The 19598-nt window shown below is 42.7% G+C and overlaps 1 protein-coding gene and 1 long non-coding RNA gene across 4 annotated transcripts in view; both read left to right on the top strand.

Moving 5' to 3' along the window:
• The window catches only part of LOC134475756 (uncharacterized), a 31362-nt gene extending 12066 nt beyond the window's left edge, over positions 1 to 19296 (top strand). Inside the window, exons 3-5 of one of the 3 annotated variants that reach the window (XR_010046990.1) lie at positions 12999 to 13220; positions 13489 to 13670; positions 18591 to 19296. This is a non-coding gene — a long non-coding RNA (uncharacterized LOC134475756). Of the gene's footprint in view, positions 1 to 12998; positions 13221 to 13488; positions 13882 to 18590 lie in introns of those variants that run through there. The other 2 variants (XR_010046988.1, XR_010046989.1) reach the window with 2 other exon arrangements.
• Positions 14269 to 19296, top strand: LOC134475755 (small nuclear ribonucleoprotein E-like). Its single transcript, XM_063247429.1, has one exon. The coding sequence runs from the start codon at positions 14349 to 14351 to the stop codon at positions 14625 to 14627; it is 279 nt and encodes a 92-aa protein (XP_063103499.1). The 5' UTR covers positions 14269 to 14348; the 3' UTR covers positions 14628 to 19296.
• Positions 19297 to 19598: the final 302 nt, after the last annotated feature.

Raw genomic sequence — 19598 nt, forward strand, 5'->3', positions numbered from 1 at the left:
CTTTTCCCTTCCCTTTTTTTCCCTCATTTTCCCTGATATATTATTTTTCCCCTTTGAACAGATCCTTACCCTTTCACAGTATTTATTGAGGATTTTGTATTTTATGTACTCTTACCATTTCTTATACTAGGGAGACAATGCAGTATTTACACACATGAATTTGATTTATTTCACTTACAAATATAGTCTCAAGTATCCAGTTACCTAGAAAAATCTCAGTGTGAGCATTCTTTATAGCTGAGTAGTACTCCACTATATAAAAGTATCACATCTGTTTTATTCATTCCTCAGTTGATGGGCATTTAGGTTGTTTCCAAGATATGGCCATTACTAATCGTGCTGCTATAAACATGGGTGCATATATATCACTGTGGCATGATGTTTTCAGTTCTTTTTGGAATATGCCTAGAAGTGGAAAGCTGGGTCAAATGGTACTTCTAATCCCAGCTTTTTGAAGAACCTCCAGACTGACCTCCAGAGTGGTTGCACCAGTCTACACGCCCACCAATAGGGCAGGAGAGTTCCCTTTTCCCCACAGCCTCTCCAGCATTTATTATTGGTAATTTTCTTCTTCTTCTTCTTCTTTTTTTTTTTTTTTGGTCTTTTTTGTTTTAATCGGTACCAGGGATTGAACTCATGACTGCCTGCTTGCAAGGCAGGTGCTTATGCCACTGAGCTAAATCCCCAACCCCTATTAGTAGTTTTCTTGATGCTGGCCATGCTTTCTGGAGTGAGATGAAATCTCAGTATTGTTGTTGTTTTTTGTTTGTTTGTTTTGCACCAGGGATCGAACTTGAGACCTCGAATTTGCCAGGCAGGCACTTATGTCGCTGAGCTAAATCCCTGGCTCTCAGTGTTATTTTAATTTGCATTCCTCTAATGACATTATTATTATTATTATTATTATTATTATTATTTTGGTCTTTTTCCTTTTTTATTGGTACCGGGGATTGAACTCACGATTGCCTGCTTGCAAGGCAGGTGCTTATGCCACTGAGCTAAATCCCCAGCCCCTTAATGACCAATTATTGTAAACCCAAAAATCGAGTTCAGTCATCCATGTATTGTAATCCTCTTTCTAGTTTTCCTCTCAATCTAAAAAGTTATATTTGTAATCCCATTGAGACGTTATTGGAATTCCAGGTAGTCAATTCCAATCTACCACCACCAACACAATCCACAGTGAGAGTAAAAACACCAAGACATATTCCAAGTTAAGGGCAGCCAAGGAGACTCAAGTCCATTTCCCATGAGGACATGTGGACAAAGGCCTTGATCCTAGGCCTCTCCCAGGATTTATTGCCTTGTAAAGAAAAGAGGGGATCACTCAGAGATGAGTGATAGTCAGGATGTCAGAGATTGCTGAGTAACTTGAGCTGGCTAGCCAGGTGCAAGGAAGACACCTCTGTAATTTTCAGGGATAAAGACATGCAGAAGGATTATTTACATAACCTGATTAAGGTAGTGTTGTAACCCACCCAAAAAACAAGGCCCCATGATGAAAAACAGGGCAAGACTCCCAAGATGATAAATAGGGCAAGATGTCTTTTTAAAAGAAGTGCTTTTATTTTAGCTGGCCCAGCAACACAGTGCAGATGGAATTTGCAAAGCTGTGCAAGTGAGTTAGAATTTTGACTGATTTTTATAGTGCATTTATGATTAGCTCATTGATCATTAAGTACATAATGATGAGAAACAGAAACAAGGTGGGCCTTTGTTCCCCTTTGCTTGAGGTCAGAGGCATGTAACAGTGAGTGGTTAGGCTATTTGTACCCTTCGGTCTACCAATTCCAGGAACATTTGTCTCTCATAAAGGGAAAAATGGTTGACACAGCATCATTTGTCTCTTACAAGGGGAACAAAAGTTGACATAGCATACAGGTTACTTTGTGTGTGTGGGTGATGCATAAAACAGCATAACAATGTGGTCAGTTAATCTATAACTATGTGGTTGGTGCTTGGTTACTAGGGTAATGAGCTCAGTACAGAATGACAATACTGCTAATAACTATCCTTTTAACTATTTTTGCTAATTATCTTTTAATCAATTATTTTAATTTTTCAGCATCTTAGTATAACATTCCCCACTGATTTCTGTCAATGATACAAATCATTGGCTCATGGAATTTTTACATAGTGGTATTTGTTTATAAACTTGTGTCCTTAAAACCATGAGTTTTATTGTTTGAACCCAATATTTGACATAATTTACCAATTTGTTTATAATACAAGGTCCAATTGTTAATCAAGTAAGTAAGATTAACAGAGGTGCGGAGGCTGCTGTGATTAATGTTGTCAACCAGGGAGATAGAGAAAACCATCATTTATATCAATTCTGTTTAGCTTGTCTGGGTTGTTTTCATTTCTGTTTAAAGCTGGCCATACTTTGTCAGATAACCCCAGAATAATTGGCATACAAGTAACAATTTTTTCGTAATGCCAGGCAGAGGTCTCTTTCCTTTAGGAATGATCTAGACCCCACCAGTTTTGTAAAACCATCTCAGCCAGTGAACTTAAAGAATCATCTAATTTGGAGGCAGAGTCACTGAGGGCTGCTAGATCTTGGTCAATGAGTGCACTTAAGTGTCTATAAATTTGGTCTTTTAACTATTAGGCTGGATGCTCTTAAACCTATTGACCTTGTTATCTCAATTTTTAGTAATATAGGTAAGAGAATAGGATTTTTTTTTGCTCGGACTGGACTCTTTAAGTCAAAGCTAGGGAACAAGTGACTCTTATCATTATCTCTAGAGTACCAATATACTTGGGGAAAGATATGGACTAATATGTAAAGCTCAGGGCGCTGGGTGAACAGGTGATGCATGGAACAAGGAGTTATACCAGAAGTACAGGCAAACCAGGCTCCATGGGGAGCAACAAGGTGCTGATTAGCAGGATAAGCAAAAGTATAAATCAAAGCTGAAGAGGTAAGATTACAGAGAACAGCATAAGGGGAAGTGGACAAGGAGTAGGAGGCAGAGTAAACACAGGTTCCTGGGGTATCCTGTATATTTTCCAGTGTGAGCAGGGGCCTAGCACCCCACCAACAAGAGGTGTCATCTGTACAGGAATTTAAAAGTTGATTTGCCATAAGCAATGTCCAGAGGCAAGAAAGGGTCTAGAGATAGTGCAGAAATTGCAGAGGGCAAAAAGGTCTCAGGAATAGGAAGTCTAGTGGAGGAAAATGGAAGATGGGGTCTCCCGAGTGAGGAAAAGATAACAACTCCCTTTATTTTCCTGCCAAGGAGATATAGATTCACAACCCCAATGTCTACAAAAATATTTTGTCTCTGTGGACTGTGAACATCTGTTATCAGAGGCTGGCTGTTGCTTTTGGGGGCAAAGATACCAGCCAGCAAACTAATTTTTTTTGACTATGCAGGTCCCTGCAAATTTTTATTAGCAACCAATCATGCAGCATGGCATGTGGACCCAACATTTTCTCTTGTCTAGTTTTTGCTGGGATGTTATCTAATAGGGCACATAAATCTATCTTAATTATCCCATAGATAGTAGCTGTCTTAGTTACTTTTTACTCATTGCTGAGACAAAATACCTGAAGCCCAAGTTGGGAAAGGAAAGGTTTATTTCTTACAGCTTTTGGAGGTTTTAATCCATACTCAGTTGGCTCCAAGGCAGGCGGGCATGGCTGGGCAGCAGTTCCTGGGCAGCAGTTCCTGGTGGCTGCAAAAAGCAAAAAGGAACCAGCAAAGAGTAAGACACACCTTCTTCCTGCCATTACATCACATCCTGGCTCCACCCCTATGTGGGTGTGGCACTGACATCATCAATTTAAGCACTAGACAATGAACCAATTACAAATGCACAATGCAAACTCATGAAGCCTGGGGGACACAGACATAAACCATGACATTCCACTCCTGGCCCCCAGGACTCATGTACATCCTTTATACAAAAGACATTTAGTCCACCTCCAAGAGTTGCCAGCAAGTCCTAACATTGCTGAATAGTCCAAGTCCCAAGTCTCCTCCGAGATCTATGGTAAACTCTTAACTGTAACCCCCTGTACAAATGAAACAAGGTTAAACATTTCTCAAATGTAAAGGCACAAAATAAACATTACCATTCCAAAAGTTACAAACAGGGGAATATAAAGCATTGGAAACAAAGCAAGTCCAACATCCAGCAGGACAAACATTAACTCCTAGAGTTCCATGCTCAGCATCTGAAACAATCTGGTTGCAAGCTCCAAAAGGCTTGGGTGATTCCACCCCCAGGGCACTTCCAGGGATATCAGCTCCCACAGCTTCTCTCTTAAATCCTCTCTGCTCGGTTTTTGCAGCTTTCCTTGGATCACCCACGTTCCTGGATTTTCCAAACTTCTGGGGTCTCCACTGCACCTTCAGCTTCACCTTTACATCTTCACAATTTGCCCTGCCAGAGGCACACTGCTTGGCCTCCCAGGCCCTTTGCAATTGAGGTGGAAGCCATCTTACCCTCAGAATTCGTGCATTTTCCTTGCACCTAAAATCAGCACCTTATGGATGCCGCCAAGGTCTGCTGCCAGCTGAAGCAATAGCCAGGCTTTTCTCTCTCTTGGCTATAGGGGTCAGTTGCCTGGATCACGGGGTTCTGTTTACCTGATTGTGAGGAAAAGCTTCTCTACATTGCCGCCATTTTGGAACCGTATGTGGCCTCTGTCGCCATTCTGGAACCTCACGTGGCCTCTGTTGCCATTTTGGAGCATGGCACTCTGCAGCTTTTTCCTCTGAGCAAATTCTTTCACCTTTGCAGTGAGGCTGCAAAGGGTGGGGACTGGCTTCCTGGGATGCTCCAGGGCCATCTTTCTTATCTCTTTGTTTCTCCTCAGTAATCAAAATCTCAACTCTGTCTTTACAATCCACAGCCTTCCTGGCATTTTTCTTCTGGCCAAACTCACAGTATTGCAAATTATCCTGCTGGGCTCTTTACTCTTCATTTGCAACATAAAGTTCACTAAAAGCCACCAACAATAGCCATGCCACAGCCTCAATATTTGATTGCTTTTAAATTTCTTTTTCAAGATTACTCAGTCCATTGCCCTTTGTCTCAGTCTCAGGCAAAGTCTCTGGGTAGGAGCAAAATGCAGACAAACTTTCTGCCAAGCCATAACACACATCATGTGGAGTCCAACAACCAATGCAGTCTTTCTTCCCAGCAGAAACCTCCCAAGCCTGGTCTTTACCATCAGGCTTTCTATCAGACTTGTGGTCTCTTGAGCTCTGACCAGAATCTCCTCTATAGAACAGCCTAACCTGCTCCAGCTCTATGGATCCAGGCGACATACCTTTCCAAACTCTGCCCACAAGCCATTTCCAAAGCCTCTCAGAAAACATGGTCAGGAATAGTCACAGCAAACGACCCCACTCCTCGATACCAAATTCTGCCTTAATTCCTTTTACTCATTGCTGAGACAAAATACCTGAAGCCCAAGTTGGGAAAGGAAAGGTTTATTTCTTACAGGTTTTGGAGGTTTTAGTCCATACTCAGTTGGCTCCAAGGCAGGCAGACATGGCTGGGCTGCAGTTCATGGCAGCTGCAAACAGCAAAAAGGAACCAGCAAAGAGCAAGACACACCTTCTTCCTGCCATTACATCACATCCTGGCTCCACCCCTATGTGGGTGTAGCACTGACATCATCAATTCAAGCACTAGACAATGAACCAATTACAAATGCATAATGCAAACTCATGAGACCTGGGGGACACAGACATAAACCATGACAGTAGCGTTGGCTATCAATAATTCACCAGTGAAACAGTAATTTTCCAAGTTCCAAACAGTGGATTATGAGGTGTTATAACCTAAGGCCCCCTAACTATCGGCCGTAAGGTCTGTTCTGTATAAGCACCACCTGCTGCTTCCCCTCCCCTTTTCCCTTCACATCTAACTAGGTTAAGTTTTAACTTCCCAAAAGGCCACAAAACAAAGGCCTGAGGTAATAGCTCCTGAGCCTGTCACAAATTGTGTTAATTGCATTAGATTGTATTACTATTCTTCACAAAAATAGCTTCGTTATATTTATATCATAGCAATACCTATAACTTGGCCTTACGGTATATGTGTTTTCCTTTTCCCTCTGAGTAAAGGATTGATATGTTAATCAATGCTTTCCTCTGTAAAGAATTGTAAAATCTTACCTAATTGATATGTTAACCATTGTTGCCCTCTACAAATAACAGTTGTGGTGCTAAAGTAAGGTAACTAAGGTTGTTAATTGCTGTTAGAATTCTCTATTCTTTGCAAAGAAAAACAAGATTTCTTCTTATCTAAACTTGCTAGTATGCAGGGAGACTTGCAATTGCCGTTTCTGCTTTGTAGTGCATCACCCCCCCATCCCCTTCCTTACATTGTGTGACCAGCAGCTGTTTGTGGATTTACAAGATAAAAGACCTGACTTTTAGCTGTGAGGTGTGCAGTCTCCAAATTGGCTCCTGGAGACTCATCACCAGGCCTGGAAATAAAGCCTTTGCTTCCCAAATTTTAATTTCTTGCTTCCTTGGATTTTATATTGAGGTCCAAGTTATCACAGAGGTATCTCCTTAAGAACAAGATTATCAGATACATTTGGCAATTTTAAGCTTTAAAGAATCTTTGGAGGGAACCACAGTCCACTTATCTGTAGGTTGATCGCTGTCGGAGGCCGGAACTGGCTTGGAGTGGCAGGTTTTTTAGTGACTTTGACAGCAGTCAGAGTGCTGAGGACCACAGTGTAGGGGCCTTCCCACCATGGTTTGAGAGTCTCATGGTGATGTCTCTTGTTGAGGACTAGTATCCTAGGTTTCACTGCAGGATGTTCATCCTCGGGATGGGCTGCAGGCAGAGGCTGTTCCTGGAATAATTGGTGGATGGACGTCAGAGCTAGCCAAAGGGTCTGGAGGAACTTAATGAGATCTTGATTAGAACAGCTAGTTTTTTTTCTCAGAAATATTAGGAATAAGAGGAGGAGGTCTCCCATATAGAGCTTCAAAAGGGGAAACACCTGCAACACAGAGGGTACATCGTGCACACAAGAGGGCAAAAAGAAGGAGACTCACCCAGTTCTTGCCAGTTTTTAATGCCATACTAGTTATTACCATTTTTAAAGTCTGGCTTATCCTTTTTACTTGTCCTGAACTTTAAAGCCAGTAAACACAATGGAGTTTCCAGTCAATCTGCAAATCTTGGGTTAGTTTTTAAGTTATCTGGGCTGTAAAAGCTGGGCCATTGTCAGACCCCATGGATAAAGGAAGGCCAAATCAGGGAAACTGCTATCAGGGCTGACTCAAGACTTAGTAGGAAAAGCTATCTACCATCACTAATAAGTACTAATTTCCTTAAAGTCTAGGCTTTTCCATTTTTTTTTATTTAAAGAAAAGGAAACGAAAAAAAAAAATACATGGAGATAAAAAAAGGGTAGAAATAATACAAAATTACAGACAAACAAAAGGTAAGAAATTGCCAGTTGATAAGTTACACATTGTCATCTTCGAAATAGCTGTTCAGGTTATAGAATTAAAGTATTTAGAATGACATTCAAAAAAGTGACCCTACAAACCATTCAGCTCTATGATCGAACAAGAGCTCAGTAATATGATTATCAGTCCTACACATTTGTTTTACATCTCAAAGAGGGTAAGATTAACCATATCAAAACAGAAGAGAACATTTAAGAAAAATAAAAAACAATTTAAAGAAATACAGATTTCAAAGCAGGTCCACTGGAGGTCTTCATTATCTAACTGTCTCTAGCTTCTTACAAATAGTTGTCCCTATCTTCACCCACTTTATATACTTATTGCATATTATAGAACTAATCAAATCATTACAGGATGATGAAGTCTTTTTAGGTACTCAAGTTCCAAATTAGGGAAGACAATAGCAACTACCATCGCATCTCTCATTCTCTTTGTGATAGCCATCCCCATCTCTGCATATGCTGAAGTTGAACTGAAGAAACCAGTCCAATGTCATTCTAATCAGCAAACAATAGATTGCTAGAATTTATATTATAATGCTACAAAATAAGCCTCGGGTTTCTCAGTGTCTCTTCCTCAGAGTATTTGTTCCTTACATCTTGCATTATATAATCTGTTCCTGTAAATAATTTAAGAAAAAAAACCCATGTGTGAATTTCTACCTATATATCTATCCTCTCTGTATTATAGGGAAAACCAAGTCATAGCAAGACAGCAAAACAATTTCCTAGAAAAACATGCAACGGATAAGACATATAAAACTACAATATAAATGATCTTCCGTAGCTACTATGTTTTCTCTTGTTATTTTCAATAGATTTGTCCACAACACTGGCTTATTATAGTTAAACATACTATCACCTATTTTTATAAAAACTTATCTTTGACTGCATTGTAGGATTTGAGAGCTGTTACTGATTCATACCAGTATGGATATCCTTTACATCTTGTCATGCTCAGAGTAGTTTCCTCTACTTTTAGGGTTGATTCTAACAAGCATACCAATTTCAAATAGAATCAGTCAAGGCCAACCAATAGTCTTATGATTCAGATACAATTAAGATCAGTCATAGTAAGACAATGTAAGTAATACAGGATTTCAGCCTAAGTCAATAGGAAAGTAAGGATAGTTACCATGGTATAACCTGCTATTTTTGGTTCTAGAGGTCTGTGTCCTCAAATCTGACATGAGTGGACAGACCAGAACAAATTAAATTCAATCTAAATATGGCACTAGGACTACTGTGTCTTTTAAATCATTATACACCATTAGCAACGACCTCTGCTTTTTTTTTTAAATATAGTTTCAGAGCTGTCTATACTAAAGACTAGCTTACGTCTCTGCCTCATGTCTGCTACTCCACTTTTCTGCTATAATTTGTCCACCTTATTCCCTCATTCCATTGTCTGCCCCGTTCACTGAGGCCTCTCTGCCACTGTTGCTGGAATCTTGATATCTCTTCCTCTCTTTCTCTGTAATGTCCTTCAGCGCTCTCTGTAGGGTTGGATTGGTGGCCATGAACTCCCACAGTTCCTCCTTGTATTTTTTTTTTGTCTTTTTTGTTTTTATCGGTACCAGGGATTGAACTCACGACTGCCTACTTACAAGGCAGGCGCTTATGCCGCTGAGCTAAATCCCCAGCCCGTTCCTCCTTGTCTTGAAAGTATCTTATTTCTTCATTAATTTTTAGAGAGAGTTTTGATGGATGTATGAACTTTGGTTACATATTTTTTTCTTTCAGGACTTGGAATATTTCTCCCCACTCCCTTCTTGACTTAAGAGTTTGTGTCGATAAGTCTGCTGTTATTTTGATAGATTTCCCGTTATAGGTAACCTGCATCTTTTCTCTGGCTGCTTTTAATATTCTGTTTTTTTGGTGGATTTCTGGGATCTCGATTATTATATGTCTAGGCGTAGATCTGTTTTGGTTGTAGGTAGCTGGTGTTCTGTATGCTTCTTTTATCTGGATATCATTTCTTTTTGCTATACATGGGAAATTTTGCTTTAATGTATCTGTGAATATTTTTTGTATTTCATTTTTGGATGTTCCTGCTTCCTCACTCACATTCTTTATTCTTAGGTTATGTATCTTTTTGTCATCTTCCAGTTTTAGAATTGCTTCTTTCTGGTTCCTTGTTATTTTTAAGAGGCTTTTTCTTTCATGTTCATATGCCCTAAATCTCTCTTCAAGTTTCAGAAGGCTGTCTTTAGTTTCTGTCAAGGCATTTTGCCAATGTTCAATGGAGTTTTTAGTTTCCTGATATTCTCTTTGGATCTGTTTCATGTATTCTAAGTTATGCTTAAATTCTTCTTCAGATGCTTCTCTTTCTTTTCTGATTTCCTCAGTTCTTCCATCTGTGTTCTCTTGGGCGGGGCTTGTCATTTCTTTAATTAATCTCTTTATATCTTGCCTCACTTGGATCAGGAGTACAGCTTTAAATTCCTCTATGAGATCATGTAGGTACTTTTTAATTTCGGCTGATGCTGTGTCGAGTAGTGGATGGTTACTGTGCTTGTTCTCTTCAGTGTTTAGTTCTCCTGGGCTTATTTTCTCCTGTTGGGCAGCTGGAAATTTTTTTTATTTTTATCTCTTGTCATGTTTCTGGTTTCTTTCAGACTGTCCTGGAGTTCTCTGGCCCTCTCCGAATTGCTTAGGGCCTTTCAGAAGTGTGCTGGCTTGAGTTTTTGCCGTCCTCCCCAATTTACTGTTATCTGGGGTAGGCTGGGATGCAGGGGCGGTACAGGCTAGTCTCTAGCCTCTGTGCCAATTAGTTCCTAAATTAGGCTGTACTTTCTGGTTGTCACTGAGTTGTGACTATTTTGTATCCGCTTATTGGGCCCCAAGCAGAGGCTTGGTTTAGCCCCAGTAGCTCCTGCCAGTTCTCTTTGTACCAGAAGCAGCTGAGTAATGTCACTATGGCATAGGGTTCTGCCCAAATCCCAGCCGTTCTCTTCCAATCCTCTCTGTGACAGGAGCACCAGAAAAGCAGATCTGCCCAAAACCAAGATGTCTCCCACTAAGTTCTCTGTGTGGAGCTGAAGCCAGCAAGTAATCAGGCTCTGCCAGGATTCAAGATGTCTTCCACCAGCCTTCCCTACAGGGGGACCTGGTGATGTCACCACGCTGCAGTTTCTGCCGCCAGGCTAAAATGTCTGCACCAGACTCTGTGTTATTGATTTCCCCGTGGTGGCGGGCCAGCTGTTCTCTGGCCAACCCCAGCAGCCGTGGGGTTCCCAGTACTCACTAGAGTCCGGAGCGGGTCCTCATTCCGGGACCACTGCACACCAAGCTGCCCACCCTTCCCGCACTCCCCGCACAGCGCGGAATGGTGCACAGCGTGCGCTCCCGGCACAGCGCTGACCGGTCAGATATCTGTGCACCGTTTAGATTTGAAATGCCAGAGCTTTGTACATCTGCTCTGGTGCAGTGGTGCAGTCCTGGCTGCTACTTGGAGTCCCGGCCCCTGAACTTCGGCTTTCCCATTTTTGTGAACTCTATTTCCCAATATTTTCTAGGCATAGTCTCACGATAATGAGTGGTTACCATTTGTTGCACCTGCTTTGGGTTTACCAACTGGCACTGAGGGCATCTAAGGCTCACAGACTGAGTAAGATTTAATAACTGAAGGGTAAAGAAATGATCTCAAAAAGAGCAGCGAGTTTTGATCCTCCCATGTGAGTGGACTGATGAGCTTGTTGGATGAGTTTTTGTCTCAAGGCCTCAGGGAGGAGGACTCACTTATCAGACAGTTGGTACCAGACCCCGGAGATATCAGGCTTTGCTTGGAGTTGAGCTGCCAAATGTAAGTTTTTTTAGTGTAAAAAGGCTCTGATAGAGTAGATGGAATCAGCAGCAATGCTGGGGCTGCCTCAATCCCCATTGATTTTGTGGCTGCTTTTCGGGCAGCAGAATCTGCTAAATTATTTAATAGCCACCTTCTTCAGTATCCAAATGGCAGCTAACAAATCCGAAATTTGGGGAGCATTTTGGTCTTTTGGCCCCCTTAAGTCAATAAACCTCATTCCTGATAAATGGTCCCACGAACATGGACAGTAGCAAATGCTATCAGTCTGACAACTTGAGGGCCTCAGTGAGGGCAATGAGTTCAGCCCATTGGGCCAATGTTTTTGACCCCAAGGTTTGTTCCCATAGAATCTGAGAGTCCATAATGGCAGCTCCCATGACCCGCTTACCTTGATAGGTGTGACTGCTTCCATCGGAGAAATACGATGGAACTCCGGACAGTGGCTCATCTGTCAAGTCTGGTCGAAGCCCCTTGAGGTGATCAGAGGGGCAAGGAGGGGTCATCATCAGGTAGCAGAGTAGCTGGGTTTAAAGCCACTGTCCCCTTGAAACTCATGGTAGTAAGATACAGAAGTAATGCCTGATAGTGCATGACTCGGGAGTTAGGCAGCCATCAGTCTGGGGGAGCTTTGATGAGAGTCTCCAGTGAATGAGAGGAGATAATTAAAAGTTTTTGTCCAAATGTCAACTTTTGGGCCTTTTTCACCAGCAGGGCCACCGAGGCAATCATCTGCAGGCAAGGCAGTCATCTGGCTGCCACATTATCAAGTTTCTTGGAAAGATAGGCAACAGGCCTTTGCCATGGTCATAAACTCTGGGTTAGTACTCCTTTTTCTAATCCCTTGCTTTTTATCAACATAGAGGGAAAGAGATTTTTGCAACTTTGGCAGAGCCAGAACTGGAGCCTCTGTTAAGGCTGATTTTCGTTGCTTAAAAGCCTGGTCTCGTGAGTCTATAACCTAAAGCAGGCAATATCCTATGGCTCCTAGAAATTCTCACACTTGCTTTCTAGTCACAGGAACTGGAATCTGTTGAATGGCTTGCACCAGCTGGGAGGAAAGAGTCAGTTTTAAGCAAACTCTAATAACTAACTGAGAGGCATTTCCTTAAATCTTTCAAGCCTTTGCAATTTTCATTTAATATCAGGGGTTGACAGTTACAAAGACATTACTAATGGCCCTTGCTTTTTAGGTGCTACCAGATCTATAGGTGTATAAATTAAAATCTCCTAGCAATCTCTCTATCTCTCTAGAAAACCCAAGGGAGACTCATCATCTAATTGTCTCACCTCTGCTACCTTAGACAACTTGGTGGGTTTTCTGGCAGCCCTCAAAGGCTTCCAAGAGCAACTGGCGATACTGAATGAGAGCCTTTTTACCTCTGGTTGTCTAATCGGGGTGGGACAAAGGGAAAACACGGTTCTGGCATTTAGGGTCAGAGGATGGATTTTTATCTGGAATGCACACTGCTTTTTATCCCACAGCATGAATGTTTTTTCTCTCTTTTACTCTAAATAAAACCTGCAAAATCTGCTGGCAGTCGTCCCAAGTGGGGTGATCAATGGAGAAGACAGATTTTCTCCCTTTTTATCATATAATCTTATTTTAATGGAAACATTTTGCAGTAAAGGTTTACTGATCCAATTCTGTCAAATTCTGAACACATTTGTTTTATCTGTCTTTTATTTATTATCAGTCAATTACCTTTTTTCTTTTTCTTTTTCTTCTTTTAAAAGGACTGGAGAGTGCCTGCGGGTCTCGAACCACTGGACCAATTGGCCTGGGCGGTTGGGAAGCCAGACTCGAAGGAAATGCTGGGCTAAAGCCAGCCCATTACCTTTTTTCTTGTAGGGATCAGCTCAGAATGGCTGCTGCTGCCCTGCCCCTCCCACCTGAGGGCATTTTGTGTGTCAGCCTGCATTTCCCATGATCCTCCCGTTGCCTACAATGCGCGTGATGTAAGCAACTTCCCGCTTCAGCCTCCATTTCCCATGATCCTCATATCTGCCTACATTACCCATAATTCCTCTCCTGCTTATGTCATATATCCAGATGTGATGGTGACCTATCAGATAACACTCCATGCCCTCTTCCTGCCCCATTGGCCCGCTTCCACCCTATATAAGTTGTAGCCATTTTAAGAATAAATGAGACTTGAATGGAATCCCGCCAAGTCTCTGTCTCTCTTTTCTCTTGCCCAGCCCTTCATCTCCTTTCCCTCTCCAGGCGAGGCCCACAGACCGATCTGCGGGACGGATCAAGTGGCGCTCAACCGTGGGGCAGACCTGGCACAAGGGATAACGACACGGGACCGTTCATGGGGGTAAAGTGCTGGCCGGTGTGACTGTTTCGGGACTTCGTTCTTGTGATCTGTGCAGATGGCCACCTTATGTCTCACCTGAATCATGGTAGGTGAACGGGATTAGCATGGGCAAGCACTTAGTGAGCCCAAATTGTTCATGGATGGCCTCAGGGAGGCACTCAAGATTAGAAGGATTAAGGTTAAGACAAAAGATTTGACATTCAGTGTGTCCATGGTTTTCCCTAGAGGGCAGCATTGATTCAAACAAGAGTAGGAGATGCTCTCAAAGACTATTATGAGGTTTTTGGCCCACAAAAGATTCTGGTAACCACCTTTTCATATTGGACTTTAATCTCTGAGCTGCTGACACAATGTCACGCAGATCCCCAGGTCGCAGAGACGCTCGCTCAGGGTGAGGCTGTGTTAGCTGCCTCCCGCAATTGTACTCCGCCACCACTGGACTTATCTAAGGCACCCAGACCTCCCGGCTCTGTGGTCCTTGGTATCCCAGAGCCTTTTCAAGATGGTGATGTGCTGCCACTCCCTTTGTCTGGAGACCACGAGGGTTCTCAAAATGGTGTACACCACCTGATACTCAAAATGGCGCCGCCTCCATACTGACTCTGGTGGTGAAAAAAAAATGGGGGCTGGGGATTTAGCTCAGCGGCATAAGCGCGTGCCTTGCAAGTCTAAGGTCATGAGTTCGATCCCTGGTACCGATTAAAAAAAAAAGTTGCCATTAGAGCTAGCGTGGTGGGTGCTGTGGTCCCTGTCCGGTTCTGCCATGGCATACAGGGGCCAGGGCCAGAAAGTGCAGAAGGTGATGGTACAGCCCATCAACCTCATCTTCAGATACTTGCAGAATAGATCCCAGATTCAGGTGTGGCTATATGAGCAAGTGAATATGCAGATAGAGGGCTGTATTATTGGTTTTGATGAGTACATGAACCTTGTATTAGATGATGCAGAAGAAATTCATTCTAAAACCAAGTCAAGAAAACAACTGGGTCGGATCATGCTGAAAGGAGATAATACTATTCTGCTGCAAACTGTCTCCAACTAGAAATGATCAGTGAATTAAGACAGCAGTGAGAAGCAATGGCAGGCAATTAAGATAAATGTCAATTACAGTGTATACCCATATTAAAAAGGCAGCTGATTAAGTGGTTTGCCTTGGGAGTATTTGTAAAATGTTTGGTCATATTGTTTTGTCTACCCTTATGTTTTTACTGGGGGCAATAAATGTAGGGTTGTTTTTATTAAAAAAGACAAAAAAAAAATGGCACTGCCACGCTCCCTTCTCTGTACCGCCCTATCTATGCTGGAAATGGGAGCTTATCCATTCTTACAAGTCGAGGTAAAAAAAAAAAAAAAAAAAACAAAACAAAACAAAAAAAAAAACAAAGAAAAAAGAAATGGGAGCTTAGTCGCTAAAGACCAAGAGGTGGTTTGGACTTGGGTAGGATCAGGAAGTCCATGGTTTGCGCCCACACCCTGTTGGTTCTTTCTGGGGCTCCAATGTCCCAGACAAAGTCAATTCTACCTTTCTCTTGCAGCAACAGGAGGCAGATCATATTGTAATTCCCCGGGAGAATATTTTTATGCTTGTTTGGGGCTGCGAAACAGTTGCAACAGGATGGCAACCCGCCTTCCCCGATAAACACCTTAAACTGTCATTGGGGCCGCCGGGGTGCAGCCTAGATGACTACCCACCGGCCAATCAAAGACCTAGTACGTTTCTAAACGTCACTGTCACCACTCCTGAAGACCCTGGCTGGTTGACAGGACTTCGAGTTTATGAGTCAGGCAAAGACAGGGGAAATCTTATTCTCATAAAAAAGGTTCCCCTACAGATTTCATCCATGCCCATAGGCCCAAATCCTGCTCTAAAGCCAAAATATAATCCAAATCCAAAATACAATCAGTCCAATACAGGTCCTGTTACTGCTGTTCAAACAATCACAGTAAGTGACCCAACCATAAGTGTTTCTCAAGCCCCCCTACACCAGGCAGATCATATACCTGCCCCTCCATATTCACATTATACCCTATTCAGTTTGATTAAAGTGGCATACATGGCTTTAAATCATACCCAACCTGATCTCACCCAATCCTGTTGGTTATGCTTGGCTGCTCCTCCCCCATATTATGAAGAAAGGCCCTGAATTTAACCTTTAACAGTTCTTCTAGCTCATCTGCCTGTGACTGGGGCAATCACCACAAGCTGACTCTCCCTGACATCTCAGGTAGAGGGACCTGTCTGGGGACTCCAGCTGTCCACCAGCACTGGCAGCATGACTCTGTGCCCAGCTTCATTCAGAGTTCAAGCCAAATGATTACCTCATTCCACCCCCAGGAATGTCTTGGGCCTGCAATTTTGGCCTCTCACCCTGTATAGCAACTACTGTTTTTAACAAGTCTACAGATTTTTGTGTTCTTATACAGGTTCTTCCTCGCATAATCTTCTACCCAGGACACTACTACCTCCAGGCATTGCAGACCAGCTATATGTATAAGAGAGAACCCGTGACACTCACCTTAGCTGTATTACTAGGGTTAGGAGTTGCAACAGGAATAGGAACAGGGACTACAGCTCTAGTGCTGGGAAATCAGCATCTAGCTCAATTACAGGCAGCAGTAGATCAAGATTTAAAAGAAATAGAAACATCTGTGACGGCTCTACAGGCATCCCTGACCTCTCTATCTGAGGTAGTTCTACAGAATAGAAGAAGGCTAGACCTCCTATTTATGAAGGAGGGTGGCCTATGTGCTGCCCTCAAGGAAGAGTGTTGTTTTTATGCTGACCACTCAGGAGTCATCAAAGAGTCCATGAATAAACTAAGAGAGCACCTCAAAGAGAGAGAAAAAGAGCACCTCAGAGAAACCACCTTCTCCTCCATGTGGGGGGTCTCTTCCCTTACATTGCCCCCCTCTTGGGACCCCTAGCTGCCTTGCTGTTACTGCTTACTGTAGTACCTTGTAATTTTCAGAGGATCATGGTGCTCATTAATAACATTAATAACAGGATTGACACATTTATGGCAAAGCCCATTCAGGTACATTACCACCGATTAGAAATGGCAGAACAACAAACTTATCAGGAAAGAACACCCACCGATGGCCCACATGATACTGTGGCCCAAATGCCCTGAGGTACTGGACAGGCAGCCAGAGACGGGCAACTAGGACACATATGTAGCGCTAATCGGCCACCTAAGACAGGCCTAGGACCAACAGCTGTCCTGCAGGCCCACGGTGGGTAAGGCTCGATTGGGTTCATATGAGGAGTCCTTGACCCAAGACAGGCGCTGCCCTCCCAGGGCCTGCCATATCCCTAAAAAATATATAACAATAAGGGAGGAGATGTAGGGAGCGGCTCAGAATGGCTGCTGCTGCCTTGCCCCTCCCACCTGAGGGCATTTTGTGTGTCAGCCTACATTTCCCATGAGCCTCCCCTTGCCTACAATGCACATGATGTAAGCAACTTCCTGCTTCAGCCTACATTTTCCATGATCCTCACGTCTGCCTACATTACCCATAATCCTCTCCTGCTTTCATCATATATCCGAATGTGATGATGACCTATCAGATAACCCTCCATGCCCTCTTCCTACCCCATTGGCCCACCTCCCCCTATGTAAGTTGTAGCCATTTTAAGACTAAATGAGACTTGAATGGAATCCCAAGTCTCTGTCTCTCTTTTCTCTTGCCCAGCCCTTCATCTCCATCCCCTCTCCAGGTGAGGCCCATGGACCGATCCACAGGACGGATCATTTTCTAGCTTTTAGACAACATTAGAACTTTTAACAAAATCCTTGAAGTGACTTTTTTAGTAGTCTAAAATATATTAAATCATTTTACATCTTTTTACCATCTTAAAATGTTACATTTTAAAAACTGTAACTTTTCAAATTGGCTCAATAACAGTGTGATCTGGCTTTACTTGGTAAAGTCAATATGATTTTAAAAACCATAAACGTGGGGCTGGGGATTTAGCTCAGTGGCATAAGTGCCTGCCTTGCAAGCAGGCAGTTGTGAGTTCAATCCTCAGTACCGGTAAAAAGGAAAAAGACAACCCCCCCCATAAACGTATATATGTGTGTAAATATGCATATGTGTATATATATATATATTTTACATTTTAACCAGAAAGAAAAATACTTCTAAAGGCATGCCAAGGTTATCCATAATCAGTTGAAGACTAGAACATTAAACAAGGCACCACAAAAGACAAGACCAACCTTAAAGACACAAAGGTTTTTCTGTCTGAGGTTCGGTGAGCTAAAGGGAAATACATTTTCATTATGACCCTTAAGTCCAATAAGCCACATGGAATCTGCAACAGTAGTTTAAGAGAAATAAAAGAAACTTGAATGTTAGTACTGAGGTAACAGATTCAAATGAACAAATGGCTCCACAATAAAAATATACCAAGCACAAAACCAAATGGATAAAAAATCCCAAATCACAAATGGGCTAGAAGCCCTTTCCTGGAGGGCATCCCACTTCAGTGCAGAAGGAGCCAGCCAAACTCTTCTGCCACTTTAAACACGTGCACTCAAATTACAAAGAACAAAAGACCCAAATACTTACAGATGGTTCAAGCCAATCCATTGGTGAAAAAATGTGGGGAAGGGTCCCTGTGTAATCCCGGATGAGCCCCTAAATGTTGTAACCCACACAAAAAATAAAGCCCCATGATGAAAAACAGAGCAAGACTCCCGAGATGGTAAATGGGGCAAGACGTTTTTCTAAAAGAAGCACTTTTATTGTAGCTGGCCCAGCAACACAGTGCAGATGGAATTTGCAAAACTGTGCAACTGAGTTAGAATTTTGACTGATTTTTATAGTTCATTTATGATTAGCTCATTGATCATTTAAGTACATAGTGATGAGAAACAGAAACAAGATGGGCCTTTGTTCCCCTTTGCTTGAGGTCAGAGGCATTTTACAGAGGGTGGTTAGCCAATGTATAGCCCTTGGTCGGCCAATTCTAGGAACATTGTTGTTATGGTTTGATAACTAGTGGTCAACTTAACGCCAGCTGGATTACATCAGCACGCATTGAGAGAAGATGCTCCACCTGAGAAGGGTTGCCAGGATAAATAGGTGGAGAAGAAGAGAGGTGTGGAGAGGGATGGAGGCGTTATGGAGGCATTGTTGGTTCTCCTACGAGTTACTGTCTGAGCTGTTGGTTCTCCTGGAGAAGTTCATCGAGCATTGCTTCCTGGCTCCGGAGGGGAAGACATGTGCTGCCTGGTCTCCAGGATGAACTACTCACGCTGCTCCCTGGCACGTACCCGACTGTGCTTGTCGTCAGAGGAGCTCGGGGCCTCCGTGTTGCCGAGGACAGCTGTGGTTCCTTTCAGGACAGCCCCACTCTTTGTTGTGAGTGTGACTTCTCAGCTCCAGTGTAGAACCCTCATCCCACTAGCACAGCTCCTTCATCCTTCTGGCATAGACTTTCTGGCTTCCACCACTGACCCTTGGGTCTTCCCGGCACGAATCCGTAAAAGAGACTGGCGTGAGTCCTTCTTGTGGGCTCTGGACTTCCAGTTGGCCTCATGGAGGCATTGTTCTGAGCTCTGGGTTTTTATCTGGACTCATTTGGGACATTGCCATGGGGTTTAGACTCTTGACTAAATAATCTATGTCGTTGGTGTTGCGGATGGATTTCCTGCATTCTCCTGTGTTAACTTCTGGTGACCATTATAAAAATATTATAAACTCCATGTCCTGATCTGAATTGTTCTCTGTGTACAATCCCAGACTACAACAATTGTCTCTCATAAAGGGAACAATAGTTGACACAGCATCATTTGTCTCTTACAAGGGGAACAAAAATTGACTAGCACACAGGTTACTTTGGGGGGTGATGCATACAGAACAGCATAACGATGTGGCCAGTTAATCTATAAATATGTGGCTGGTGCTTCGTTACTAGGGTAATGAGCTCAGTACAGAATGACAATACTGCTAATAACTATCCTTTTAACTATTTTTGCTAATTATCTTTTAATCAATTATTTTAATT

Source organism: Cavia porcellus, unplaced genomic scaffold (assembly GCF_034190915.1).
Source record: "Cavia porcellus strain 051 isolate PalLab524CR breed Dunkin Hartley unplaced genomic scaffold, mCavPor4.1 scaffold_4, whole genome shotgun sequence".
Taxonomy (NCBI): Eukaryota; Metazoa; Chordata; class Mammalia; order Rodentia; family Caviidae; genus Cavia; species Cavia porcellus.